The 15,190-nt window shown below is 37.0% G+C and overlaps 2 protein-coding genes across 2 annotated transcripts in view; one reads left to right on the forward strand and one right to left on the reverse strand.

Moving 5' to 3' along the window:
* Positions 1-15,190, reverse strand: part of LOC141434557 (neuropeptide SIFamide receptor-like) — a 116,844-nt gene that overhangs the window by 68,181 nt on the left and 33,473 nt on the right. The gene's annotated exons all lie outside the window — the stretch shown is intronic.
* Positions 1,129-6,694, forward strand: LOC141434320 (uncharacterized). Its single transcript, XM_074096729.1, has 2 exons — positions 1,129-1,173; positions 5,600-6,694. The coding sequence occupies exons 1-2, from the start codon at positions 1,162-1,164 to the stop codon at positions 5,849-5,851; spliced, it is 264 nt and encodes an 87-aa protein (XP_073952830.1). The 5' UTR covers positions 1,129-1,161; the 3' UTR covers positions 5,852-6,694.

Here is a 15,190-nt window from a genome sequence, read left to right on the forward strand (position 1 = left end):
AGGTAGGTAATAATAGTCACGAATGATTGTGTACTCCCAGGCCACGATTTCCTAGAAATGCCTAAAAACTTTACCCAATTATTTTCCGAACGCACACTAGTTAGTTTAACCGTAACTGGCTGGTTATTATTTTGATCACGTTTATGTCAGTATAAAGAGAATATCTCCAAAATTAAATATTTGCACAACTTAAACGTGTATATTTCAGGTAACAATTCGTAATCAGTAAAAATAAGTGTAATAATTTAATTAGAAAGGTACTTTTCTCTTCTTTGTAACTTTTTTTTATTTTTTTTGGTCTACAAACTGAAAAGTACATCATTCCTACACAATTTATGCTTCTTAATATTATCTATTAAGAATATTATTATTTTTATTATCTTCGGACTTAATAGATATTGCCCGACTGGACGCTCCCATCTCCAATAAAGCACCTCATGAAGTTTGTAAATTACTAACACGTTGGTAAACAAAAGCTGATTATGAGAGGAGGCCCTGTGCCCGGCAGTGTGACGAATATAAAAGTGATGGAAACAAGGCAAACTTTCTTGATAGGGGACCAAAAAGTGACAAATATTTTAGAGGAGGGCCAGAATTAAACTATTTAAAAAAAAACAATCACCTCCTCTTCTCTCTACTACACGGCTAGTCTAGCTGACTCCTTTACCCGTGCATCTATTACTTATTCTATTTTGTATTAAGTACAGTGCGATCAAAATAATATTATTTATCGCGGGCCATATAATACATATCAGGTATAAGCCGGTTTAAGTTCCTTGGCGGGCCGGAGTTGGCCCGCGGGCCGTACTTTGTCCATAACTGATCTAGCGTCTTTCGTCTTCGGCGATTCAACACCAAAAAAAGCCTAAATCTCATCCTTATTAAAAATACTTATTTTGGTACTCTCTCCCTCCTAATCGCTCTTACATACCTAACAAATCAACAGCGTCCAAAACTTTTCAAACTCAGTGACCAATTAAATCCAGCATCACTGTTTAATCGTATGCTTAAGTTACGATTGCCAAACGAGCGAGATTTATTACATCGAGATGCATAGCCTAGACCGTAGGACACGGTGGACTATAAAAGGGCAAGACTTAGCCGACAATGTACAGTTTACCTTAGAACAACAAAGTTGCCGCAGCGAGACAAACCGAGACAATGTTCAAACTGGTGAGATGCAATGTTTTATTTTTTTTAATAATGATGACGATTATTTGTTGTACAGTATACTTACGTAATGCCAATCCAATTTATGGAAAATGTAAACAAACCGATTTCATCCAAATTCTTGTATAAACACCCACTGGATCGAATCAATAACACATTTATCTATAATTCGTGTCTTTTAACTAGACGTCTAATCACTTTTTTCACCAAAATTCACTTGATTTCAATATTTAATATTCATTTGAAAAATCTTCGTCAAAATCAGACGTTTTTTCGTGAATGATACTCGTGTAATAATCTGTAGTAGCATAGACTAGCGTAGAGATGGTGGAAAATTTGACATTTAAAAAATCGATTAATACTCGATTGAATAATTGATTATTATTTATTTACCTTAAAATTAAAAAATAGTTACTGCTTTTATAACTGAATAAACAGTCTTTGGAATTTAATCAAGTATTTTAAATAATAAAACAGACAAAAATACTTTGATCTTGCGTTTCTTGGATCGATGTTGAGTTTCTTGCCGGATTCTTCTCAACAGAGTTTTTTCCGAACCGGTGGTAGATTTTTTTTGACTTTCATATGTGCTTGTTATAGCCTAAATCGAATAAAGATATTACGACTTAAACTTTGACTTTGATCTATTCAATTAACAAATTAATCGATTTACAGAACATATTAATTATTTTGCAATAGGTTCTAGGTTTTCACATCAATAATAAATGTCTGTGGTCGGGTTAATGGCGTCTTTGTTTACCCTTTCTATAAATTGGATTGAAATAAACCATAAACATTTTTTTTTACATAAAACTGATCGTGATTGACCCCCTATCACCTGATCATGTCATAAGTGCAGATGAGGCCAAAGGTGTATATCACTGGTCCAGTAATTCTCGCGATCTTTCGCGATCGCTTGATCTTTTCGCGACATAGCTGAGTGGCGGCCATTTTGGCTGGAAGGAACAGAATGCACGTGTATGTTAAGTCAGTGTTTCTGTAAGTGTATGTATCTATTTTATCAGCTAATAAACCATTCTTATTCTTATTATAATTAAAATAATGTGCATTGTCAACATCATCATCCTACTGCTGGACACAGGCCTCCTCTCAGAATGAGAATGCTTGGGTCGTAGTTCCTCCGCGGGCCAAGTACGGAACGGAAACTTCACACACACTGAATTGCTCCGCATTGTGCAAGTTTCTTCACAATGTTTCCTCCGCCGTAAAGTTTGTGGTATATTTTCTAATGTAATTTCGCGCATACATTTCGAAAAACTGAAAAGTGCGAGTCCAGGTTTGAACCCACGGTCCTCTGCCGCCTGAGAGGTGATCAAACCACTAGGCCACCAAGGCTTTTCAGCGTAGTGTAGTTGGTGCCTACATGAATCAAAATCGGTAACAATTTTGATACTTTTACTTTTATTTGCTAACGTATAAATAAAGATTTTTGTCGGCTCGTAGATGGGTGGAGTGATACCAGGGAATTTAAAAAACAGTAGTTCTGATTTCTTGCTCCCGAAAAAGTTGGTTTACCTAAGCGCCCTCTGTTAGCTCCTTAAAGATCTACTTAGTTTATTATTTGCAGCAAACAATCGATGATATTTCTTTAAATAATCAATGCAAATAAATGATATCAGGTATTATTATTATTAAATTGCACTTTAATAACATCAACACTATGCTATTTTAAAATTTGGATTAATTTATATTTGCAAAAAAACTAACAATGTTTACAATGACATTATTTGACAGTCTCCGCAAATGTCAACGCTACGCGTCGCCACCGTCGTGCCCGTCGCCAATATAATTTAAGTTCATCTTTACGGGTGAATGCACTACTTAAATCAAATTCCATATGAACCCTACGCATATCACTAAATCTTCGAGATTCACCGAACAATCCGGTCTGCAGAGTTAATAGTTACCGATCTCAAGTCAGAGCATATTCCAGGTATATTTCAGCTATAATAAGCAAAATTTATTGTCATTTCACAAAGGTTTTTGGATAAGCCTTCTTTAATAGAACGCCAGAAGGGCTCAGCTTCGTACTTCATTAAAAATCACCAGCTTATACCCGCTGCCTCGCTCGTGGGAATCTTCGTAAATCTGGCATTATAATTATAATTATCTTTTTAAGTCTTTACTAACATAGGATTTAAGCATTATATTTACCCACTAACCAAAATAAAGATATTAAAAACCGATGTAAATACCTAAAAAAAATCTGAAATAAGGTTAATTTATTATTATTACAGACGACCGGATGGCCTAGTGGTTAGAGAACCTGACTACGAAGCTTGAGGTCCCGGGTTCAATTCCCGTGTCGGGGCAGATATTTTACGAATGTTTGTTCTCGGGTCTTGGGTGTTTAATATGTATTTAAGTATGTATTTATATCTATATAATTATATTTATCCGTTGCTTAGTACCCATAACACAAGCTTTGCTAAGCTTACTTTGGGACTAGGTCAATTGGTGTAAATTGTCCCGTGATATTTATGATTTATTTATTTATTATTATATTATAATTGATGTGGTTCTAATTAATGTTAAATGAAAATCATCCGCGCCAATTTTTTCTTAGCTTAGCGAGTGAGCTGTCGTTTTCCGATCTCAGTACAATAACAGGATACAAAATATCCTTTATATTGTGTTATTTCCGAAAATCAACCAAATTCAAAGTTATTTTTTGCAAATAGACAGGTGGAACAAGCAGCTGGTTTACATTATTTATTTTAGGTTTTATGGTTTGACGGTCTGACAGCCAAGTGGTTAGAGAACCTGACTACGAAGCTTGAGGTCCTGATTCGATTCCCGGCCGAGGCAGATATTTAACACCAGGGGTATTGCAGATGCGTTGCAAACCTAGAGGCCTAAGATGCATGCTTGATGATGATGATGATGGATGATTCGCCGACCCGTCTAAGCGTAGCGTGAGTGACAAACAGAAATAATGCCCACGCTTACAAACTTTCGTATTTATGTTATAAGAAATATTATCTTGCTGATATCGAAAATATTAAGTAAGCCAACTATTTTAGCCAGTGAGCAATGGATTTAAGGGCTTTCTGTTTAGTTTAATTGCTTAATATATCCAGATTTACTCAAAGTCCATAAGACAGACGAAAGCCTTTGTCTTGAGATATGAACATAATTCAAATCCCTAGTGACACCGGTCAACCTTTGTTTCGACTATTATATTAATCAGATTTAATATGAGTGGCTTTCCGAGCTATTATATAGACCTCGCGAGATTTTTGAAGTTTACTATCTTTTGTTTTTATTATCAGGTTCTCTATGTTTTATTTTCCACACTTGTCCATTTCCCAACACGCGATTTTCTTTGAAACCATATTCACGGAACTGTCGTAAAACAAACCTAACCTGTGCTCTATAAAACCATAAGAAAATACACTGTGAAAAAGTTTGGTTTCGTAGAAAATTAATATTATCAATAAATAAATAAAAAAGGTTTAGCAAACGAAACGATACATGCCCAGGATAGGGAAAGTGGCGGAAGAAAGAGGAGGTCTTTGGCCAGCAGTGGGTCATAGTACGGACTACATATAAAACCGGCCAAGAGCGTATCGGACACGCCCAAAATAGGGTTTCGTAGCTATTACGAAAAAATTAAGCAATATTTTTCTAAGGATTTCGTATTTTGTACGGAATATTCCAAGTTTAGGTATATTTTATACCTTAGGCTGCTATTTACTCTTAAACTACTAATAATTCTCAAGCAAACTTAACCGTTATAGTTTTTCTTGAAAGTTTGATATACTTACTACCACCCTGAAGAAAGAAAATTTGAACTTTAATGTTGAATATTTCGAAAAAAAAACCGTTGAATCGATAAACCGTCTTAGCAAACCCCTAATATTTCCAACGATACCCCACACTATAGGGTTGGATGAGAAAAAAAACACCCCCACTTTCCGTCTATGGAGGTACCCTAAAAAAAAATTTTTAGTTTTTTATTGTACCATTTTGTCGGCATAGTTTACATACATATCTGTGCAAAATTACAGCTTTCTAGCATTGATAGTCCCTGAGCAAAGCCGCGGACGGACGGAAAGACAGACAGACAGACATGGCGAAACTATAAGGGTTCCGTTTTTGCCATTTTGGCTCCGGAACCCTAAAAATGAAGTTTGAAAATAAAACAGTGTAGCAAACAAAACGATTTATACCCAGAATAGGTAAAGTGGCGGAAGAAAGGGGAGGCCTTTGGCCAGCAGTGGGTCATACTTAGTACGGGCTACATAAAAAAGTGAAACATTTGGGAATAATACAGCGAAAAGGCGGGATGGAAGACGTCCTCTATTTATTGTGCACTTGTACGTGGTTCTCTGGGTCTCGAACTATCTCTAAACTATTAAATTCCTTCTAATGTCCTTCTCCTACTAAATTAATAATTCTTTTCCAGACAATTTTCCTCGCCTTCATCGCTTTTGCGCAAGCTGGCGTGATTGCCCCAGTGGTGCCCGTAGCCCACGTGGCCCCAGTAGCTGTGACCCACACCAGTTCCGTGGTCCACCACGGCCATCCCGTGGTCCATGCTGCCCCACTGGTCCACCCCGCCCCACTGGTCCATGCCGCCCCACTGGTCCACCCCGCCCCGTTGGTCCACGCGCCCGTAGTACCCGTTGTTAGACATCCGGTCATCGTTCATCATTAATTTTGTATATAAAAGTATGTCTCAGGTTTCCTTTTCGGCATAACTTTGTATGAAACGCTTGGCATTAAGAATTTACGATGAATGTCAATATTTTTATTTAATTATTTTTTGTTAGAAAAAAGATCTTGCCACTTCTTTTTATTGTCGTTGTGTAAATTTTAGAAAAAGTCATAATTTAACTTTCCGATAGGTAGTTAAAAGTTAAAGGAAAATTGTCTTCAGAGATTATTAAACGAGAACTAACTGTAAAACAGTATTACCTTTATACCTTTTTCCGTGTTTTTTTTACTATGTACCTACTGTATAATGTAAAAGGATTTTGCAATAATCCTGATATTATTACAATGTCAATTTGATAACATATGATTTTTAGTAGTACATGTTTTTTGTAGAAAAAAATAAAAAGTAATTAAGCCTTACATAGAAATTTTATTTACTCGTATATTAGTGACGTTCCGATTAGTCGAGAAAACTGACTATCCAGCCACATTTACAGTCGGCGACTAAGCGAAAAAAGACACCGAGTATTTGGCACTTTGTGTCACTAGACATTACACTAACCAAAAGCACGGGTCCATATCAGCTTGCATACTTATTGGAAGTCCGAATGTAATGTTTGTCAGAACGATCGTTTGTCATAACTCTTTTTTCTCTGAATCCAATAATTGTTCAGAATTGTTATAAAACAAACTTAACCTAAACCATAGTTTTTTTATAGGATGACCATTTAAAAATTTCAGAAAACTGTAAGGTTTCAGTGGGGAAAAATTATGTCAAACGATGATTCGGACAAAAATTACGGTATAACTAGCGAAGAGTATACGAACTTTGGCGCTCCTCAAAAGCACTTATAAGTTAGTTTATCTACAAGTTCAACATGTAATAGCATTGGAAGCATACTTTACGAGTAAATAGAATATGCTGCGACTCACGTCAGTCAGTATTATATTCCATTTACTACTGTACAAATAAGACAAACTGCGACGCACGCGAAATAGTGCGTGCGACGTAGTTTATCTTGTTTATTTGCTATGAAATGAAGCTTGACGGCCGGTGTTGACTCTCTCTCTGTAAGGGTCTCATTGACGCGGAATCAGCTTGACCCAACCAAAACCACCGACCGTTTTATTCGACCGGATGGCCAAGTGGTTGGAGAACCTGACTACGAAGCTTGAGGTCCCGGGTTCGATTCCCGGCCGGGGCAGATATTTGTGTGAATAACACGAATATTTGTTCTCGGGTCTTGGATGTTTAATATGTATGTTTATCCGTTGCCTAGTATCCATAGTACAAGCTTTGCTTAGTTTGGGACTAGGTCAATTGGAGTCAAGTGTCCCATGATATTTATTTAAAAAACGCTTTATGTCTACCAAGATGCCCACGCAATAAGAGCAAAAAAAAACCTTCCAAAGTGCAAGTCGGACTCGCGCACGAAGTGTTCCGTACCATTATCTATACAATATTAGACATTAGACAGACATGAGACATTAAAAAAATCAAGTTTCTTGTATCGGAGAAATACTCATCATCATCATCATCATATCCCAGCCTATATACTCCCACTGTGGCACAGCCTCCTTAAGAGGGCTTGGGCCATAGTTCCCACGCGGGCCCAGTGCAGATTGGGACTTCACACGCACCATTAAACTTATTGCATTTATTTTAAAGCTCGTGGTAAATACTTATTTTATTTTAATTTAACTCTTTATTTTTAAAGTGATTATACAACTAGAGATTCTGTGAATATTTCTAGCTTCTACCTATTGCCGTTAATATCAAGCAAAAACCGGCAAAACAATCACGTTTGCTGTACAGGAGCCCCCCTTAAATATTTAATTTATTCTGTTTTTAGTATTTGTTGTTATAGCGGCCACAGTAATACATAATCTTTGAAAATTTCAAGTGCCTAACTATTACGACTCAAGAGATAGAGCCCTGTGACAGACGGACGGACAGACAGAGCGGAGTCTCAGTAATAGGGTTCCGTTGGCACCCTCTGGGTACGAAGCCCTACAAAGACGTCTTCTCGTCGGCTGATCGACGTCTTTTTCGCTCTTATTGCGTGAACACAAAGAGTTTTCTGATCGGCTAAAGCCGATCCGCGCGTCGATAAATTTAGGGATGCCTTTCCACCAGAGAGATGCGCTACGCTATATACGTTGCTATGGATGTGTTTCATATCCACCAATCATAATTCATTGGTCCACTCTACACTAGCATAGCACTGGTGGAAACGGGTTCAACTAAGCCATGATTTTACGGAATTCTCAGCACGCGAGTCGGTCTCACACTTGGCTGTTTTTTTTCCCTTCACAGAAAGAAAGTCTTAATGATTTTATTATTATTTGTAATTATATTACAGTATGTTTTAGTTCTTAAGTTAAATATGATGTAAAATGAGTTTTTGAATAATTATTATTATTATTATTATGATAAAATGACTTTCTGCCAAGTTTCTTGCGGCGCATTCTTCTTGGCAATGATGGTCTTTCCGATGGTAGTTTAAAAAAAGACGTGTAAAAGTGCCCATTGTGGCCTACTTATTTACTGAATAAATGTTTTGAATTTTGAATTTTTAAAACAAAGGCTAACTTAATATTCGTATGTTTATTTTGAAAACCTTTCAAAGTTTCAAATGTCAGTTAATCTAACCTTCAAGCAACAGTACCGATACTTTAAGGGTTATATTTACCAGATTGCCAAACATAATACAGCTTACTATTGCTTTTATCTTTAAGCAGAAAACAATATTAGTATAAACTTTAAGAGTTACGTAGCCAAAAAGACAAAAATGGAAATCTTATATCGAAAATACAAACTGAGACATGGATGCACAGAAAAACCAGAAAAAGAGACCAGCGCTGGGAATCGAACCCCGGTCCTCAGCAATCCGTGCTGCGTGCTATAACCCCTACACCACCGCTGGACAGGAATCTAGACACGAATTTTCCTATGCAAACATATCTCAGATTGCTTATTTCTACTACGCTACTTATGCAAAACTCGTCTGTCTTGTCGTTGTCTTGGCCGTTTGTGTTTGATAATTCATTATTTGGTCATAAATTACAATAAGTCCTTTATAAAGGACTCTGGGCGTTAGGAGGTTATGTCTAACAGTGATTTCCAGTTTCCCAAAAGTCAAGAGAAAGAATGATAAATCATCATCATCATCAGCCACACACAGCCAGAAAGGCGTCCACTGCTGAACAAAGCCCATCCCCTTAGAACGCCACAATGAACGACAACTCGCCACTTGCATGTCCACCGCGTTGTCCGCCAACGCTTAGTCTTCCGGTTCGTGGTCGCCACTCGAGGACGTTTCACCCCCAATGCTTATATCTGTTATTCGAACGATTTAGCCCGCCCATTGAATGATAAATAACATCTTCTAATAAAATGTCTGAAATATCGTATCCAGTCTCGCGACTATAAATATGAGTGTCAACACAACTCATCGTGTTGTTCTCGCCAATACATTTATAAAATACGCCATTCACGGGCTATCTTAGATACCAGGCATCCTAAATAAAAAACATGTGATTTATTACGTTTTTACACTGTGGAACACACGCCGTCGAAACATAGGGGAGACCGAGGAGAGTTGTTACAGAGGAGAGTATTGATAACGTCGATATAGATTATTTATGTGCTACAGTCTGTTCAATATAGGAATGGACAGAAGGAAAATAGGCTCTTTATAATGCACGCTTTAGGAAGTAATTTAATAAACTGCATTTTTTTAGTATACGGTCTAAACTAAATGCTAATTAAAATAAAAATACATTTAAATATATATCGAAGACATATTAGTTTCAATTATTCATTAACTAACTGTTGCCTGCGACTCCGTTCTCGCAGATCTGTTTATTGATATCCCGCGGGAACTGGGCAATTTTCCGCGATAAAAACAATTGTATGCCATTCCCCGAGACTTTTATTATCTGTATATCGAATTTAACCTAAATCGGTTCAGCGGTTAAGACGTGAAGAGGTAGTTGACAAACAAACATGCAGATTTACAAACTTTCGCAATTAACTTTACTATTTTTCATATTTAAATTGGTATCCTTCATTATTTTGACCCGGCACTCAGGTTCATCCTAGTTCGGGCACCAGTCTTTGCCACACGGGCCTGACTTCCTTATGTAGTAACTAAGTACCGTCGTAGAAAATTGTAACTGGTGGTGGTAAAGAAAATAAATAAATTATTAAAATTATTTATTATTTTGTTGGTTGATGGTGGCGTTTTTTCTAAATGTGCCACGAGAGCTTAAGGAATATTAATATGTTAATCAATGTTAACCACCTATCACGTGAAAAATTGAATCCTGAATAACCAAAATAACAAATAACTTATGAAGAATAATAGGATATTTCTGATGGCAATAGCAAAAAACCATTTATTACTAAACAAGTGAAGCTCATAAAACAAATCAAACCTTGGCCGAAGGGCGCTTGAGATAAGAAAATAAAGAAAATAAGGAAAAGGAAATCAGATAAAGAATCAGTTCAACAATGACCTTCAAGGAGATGCATAGGCCCGTTAGGGAGCCACTAGCGGGAATCTCTCAAGGATAATTACAAAGGGCTGGTTACGAGGCACATTCATTTTTGACAACCTTGATCCCGTCAAGTGAGGCGTAATGAAGAATTAATTGCAGATTAAATTCTGGGTCGGGATGGGTTAAATGACATTTAACGGGCTAAATTATGCAGTGTTTCGATTAATAATAACATAATACTAGATTTCTTGTGTTGGTTTTGATTAGTATTTCGGGATGATTTCGTCGTTATATTTTATCGTCACAGTTCGTTGAATTTAGATTTGGGAATTGGTTGAAACTCAACTGATATGAAGGGTTAGATATTTTCATTTTTAGCCTCCGACGCAAAAAGAGGGGTGTTATAAGTTTGACCGCTATATGTGTCTGTATCGGTTCAGCCGTTTTTGAGATATTGAACTTTGAAGTGACAAAACCGAGGGTTTTCCAACTTTTTGTAGGTTCGGTTAGTTTCATTTCTCTCTATGAAATATACGTCTAAGACTTTTTAAAATCACTGTCCAAGCAATAAAAAAATTCGGGTGAGTTATTTGAGAGCCCGTGGCAGAGCCTTAAGAGCGTACAGCGAAGAGAACCGGGTTCGAATCCCTACTTCGTTTTTTTTATTTATTTTATCAAAAGTACTACTGAAAACATAAATAAACCTACGTCACTGTCATGAGGCAAAACAGTAATACCATTATACATAACATAATACTACATTATCTACGCATCATCTTACGAGTATCAATCAACAAAGGTTTGGGACTCCCGCTTGCGTCGGCGTTCTTGAACGTTACAATCAAAGCGATTTCAAATCAAGGGTATAGGGGTAAATATTTACTAAGCAAACGTTCCACGTCTTTGGACACTCATTTGTCTACCATCTGGTGTAATTCCGGTACAAGGCTACTTAGCACAATATCTGTACTAATAACTGTTGATAACTTCCTGCTTGCTTCACTTTTTTTATTGCTACACTTCTGTTTGGAACGGTTAAATCAATATTAGACTAACATAATTACCAAAACCCGACATAGCCCGAAGAATTGCAAAACTCTCTGTAGCAGTGGGCGGGGCACAGGCACATTGCTCGCAGGACTGATGGCCGATGGGGCCAGAAGGTTCTCGAAAGGCGTCCGCGGGCCGGGAGACGAGCTGTCGGTAGGCCTCCAACAAGATGGAGCGACGACTTGGTTAAGATCGCGGGATCGCGGTGGATGCGGAAAGCACAAGACCGGTCTGAGTGGAGAGCCTTGGGGGAGGCCTATGTCCAGCAGTGGACGTCTTTCGGCTGACATGATGATGATGATGATGATGATGAGTCGTTGAATAAAACATAGTTTTTTGTTTCTGATCTAAACAAAAAAATAAAAGCTTCAGTTATGAATACTTAAATATTTCAATGCAGCCAAAACTAACACGACTATCACCACGAAGCGGAAAAAATAAGCGTCAGTGAGTCTACCATTAGGTGGACTGATATTACAAGAGTTGCAGCAACCGCTGGGTGCGAGTGGCGACTTGATTCATTGTGGAGTTCTCAGCGGGGACCTTCAACATTGGATTTTTTGCTGCTTGATGATAACTATGATCAATATTCTGCGTTTAAAAAACTCGTAGCATCTTTTGTAGCGTAATCATGGACTCGATCTATATAAAAAAATATTTCTTAAAACATTAAAAACCGCTATTTTACTTTAAAACACATTCTATCTTTCGTGTTATCTATTTGTAATAATATTTCTTTCATTCAATAAATTCTCAAATATCAGAAACTGTGAAATCAACAACAAATACCTCTTATTTCCATGATTCCCAGCACAAAATGTAATCTGCTCTAAATTATTTTTCCATCAGACCAGCTCTGGCATAAACAAAGTTAAGCCGAATAGGTCAAGCAGCTTACAAACCTTTTACCATACACATTCCTGTAAACAAACCTAACCTTGCCAAACTTACCAAGGTCCACAAACACTTATCGCAAAAGCTATGCATTTGCTTAACCCTTGTCCTCGATCGTAACAATCGGCAGCTAAAAGATTACATCCTTAAATGCTCATATTGAACATAAACGTCTTAGGTTGTTTGAGATTTCAAGGAAATTGAGGTTTTGTTTTCTCTAAAATGTTTGAATGAAGGCCTCTACCGTGTAAACATACTTTGGAAGATTACGTTACGCTTTCAGGTTTAGAAATTCCAGGTTCGGTTTTATGGATTTGTTTACGGGCGCTTGGATTTTTTGTTTCTGATGTAAGCACTTTAAGCACTTTGTTACGATCTGAATGATCCGATACGAAATTAATGGATACAAAGTGGATTTCTTCTTTTTAACAGGTAACAAATTGTTGGTACACCCTAAATCGCATTGCGAATTTTGTAGTTTGAAACTTACTTTGCATAATATAATTGACCGTTCCATATATTTTATATTTTTCAAAATTCTAAAAGCCCACGTAGGCCTCTTTAATTTGGGTAATCATTTGGCATACCTAACACTAAGACAACCCTATAATATTACCCTGTAACCTCACTGTCTGGATTTTTGTACGTAATAAATATTTGTTAATATAATCTCAAAATTAAACGTTTTATTTATGGTGCATTGCACTTAAGTATTGTGTTGTGGGGCTTGCCTGAAGTTCATGGTCTTTCGGGTAAGCTTTACTACAAGATTTAAAGTCATACGAGAAAAATCATCTATAAAAAATAAAATATACTTATTGCCTTGAAATGAAGTTTCGCGCAAAGAATCTCAATCGCAGTTCAACGCGGGAATGCTGCCTGCGTGATGAGCACCATACCAAGAGGCCCACCTCTCTTTTTCAATTAAAGTTTTAGTTTTAGTTATTTTAATTTATTAGTAGTTTTAGTCCTATGGATATTTTGTATTTTCTTAATAAATTATCGTAATATACTCCTACAATTGTGAAAGCGTTATACTTAGATAAGTTTTTGTAGATGTAGAATCATAACTTAACATGTAATACTAGATATGTAGGTCATTCTTTAACACCAAATAATGATGGTAACAAACAATAAACTATGATTAAAAATACTTTCTATTCTCTTTATTATCTAAGTCGCAACGCCCTTTATCAAAATGGTCGTGGTCGTTGAATGAGGATCGTAGTGAACCTTCATGACGACTTCTTTGGAATGCTTTCTGCACCGCAGACCAGCAGGGCTACTACGAAACTCGAAATCGAAGTTCGTATCGTATCGTCCATCTCGCTCTCGTATTAAATAGTATAAGTATCAGAGGGACCGCACGACACGAACTTCGAGTTTCGTAGTAGCCCTGCTGGAGTTCAGAGCATTGGCAAAAGAGAGCACTGCTGCCAACCCTCACATGTAGTCCCTTAATCACCTTTTAAATATAACTTCAATAATGTAATTTACTTACTTACTTAAATTGAAATATAAAATATTTCTTGCATTTTTTATAAAAAAATTGTTTAGTTAGCATTTGTAATTGAAATCTGACCAATCATGATATTCTTTGATAACAATTCGTACCCTGAAACATCTGCAACCAGTGGCCGTTTTGTTTAATGCCTAGTCCCTCGTAATCGCATTCACCAATTCTTTCTCCTCTCATCCTATGCCGTGTGAGTGTGACAGAAAGAAGATATGAAAACGAACATGATTCCGTGTGCGTTAGACAGTGAGACCTCTGGTCCATTTGAAAAAAAATATCAATGCAAATACATTAGATATATAACATAATAAGGAAAATGCCTGAGAGAGTTTGCAATTATACTTTGATTAAGAAGAAAATGTTTTTAATTGAGGTTTTCTTTTTCTTTCAGTATCTTCATATTCTCTTTGGTTTGTTCCGTCAAATTTAATTTATACGCCTTATTAAGCAAAGGTTCATTATAGACTTAAATTGACGATGTTTTTGTTCTAAATATTTATTCATCATAGTCTTCTTCTGTTTATATAAACTCTTATGCTGGACATAGGTCGCCTCCATACGGGTACATACGTACCTAATTTGGCCGGCGATCAAAAAATTTCAAGTAATAATTTACGGCAAAGTGTGTCTCTTCAAAAAGTTAAGTAATCTGTAATGTATCAGCAAGTTGACGGTATACCTCTGTATAGGTATGCTTAGAAAACAGTTTTTGGTTGAAAATAGTACCTTGTGTCTTAAGGGCGGTAAATAAGGAATTACGAACGAGAGTATATTAGAAGCCCGAAGTCGAAGATTAATGAGTCGATGTTCGTAATTCTAGTACCGCCCGTGCGACATACAATGTTTTTCATCACATTTGCAAGTGAAATTGTATATTTGTAATTGTATGTTTGTTCTCGGGTCTTGGGTGTTTACTATGTATTTAAGTATGTATCTATCTATATAATTATATTTATCCGTTGCTTAGTACCATAACACAAGCTTTGCTAAGCTTACTTTGGGACTAGGTCAAATTGGTGTGAATTGTCCCGTGCTATTTATTTATTTATTTGTAAAAGAAAAACTAATATTTTTTCAAAAATTGCCGATACCGCCTGATTGCGCTCTTGGCAGCGCCAGCTCCCCCCCTCCGCAGCATGCAGTGTGCAGCGCGCGCACGGAGCAGCAGCACACCATGCAGTAACAAACTCATTTACCGACCTTGGGCTTCATGGCATGAAAATTAGTACGGGCAATGACTCATTTACCGACCACGGGTTTCATGAGAAGCAATTAAGGTCGTTATCCGAGTCGACCACGACCGGCGGCGTTCAGACCAGGTGAGACACATCGTGAGAGTAGCGGGAGGTCAAGTGGCAAGTTGGTTTTATTTAAGGG

The sequence above is a fragment of the Choristoneura fumiferana genome, chromosome 13 (assembly GCF_025370935.1).
Source record: "Choristoneura fumiferana chromosome 13, NRCan_CFum_1, whole genome shotgun sequence".
Taxonomy (NCBI): Eukaryota; Metazoa; Arthropoda; class Insecta; order Lepidoptera; family Tortricidae; genus Choristoneura; species Choristoneura fumiferana.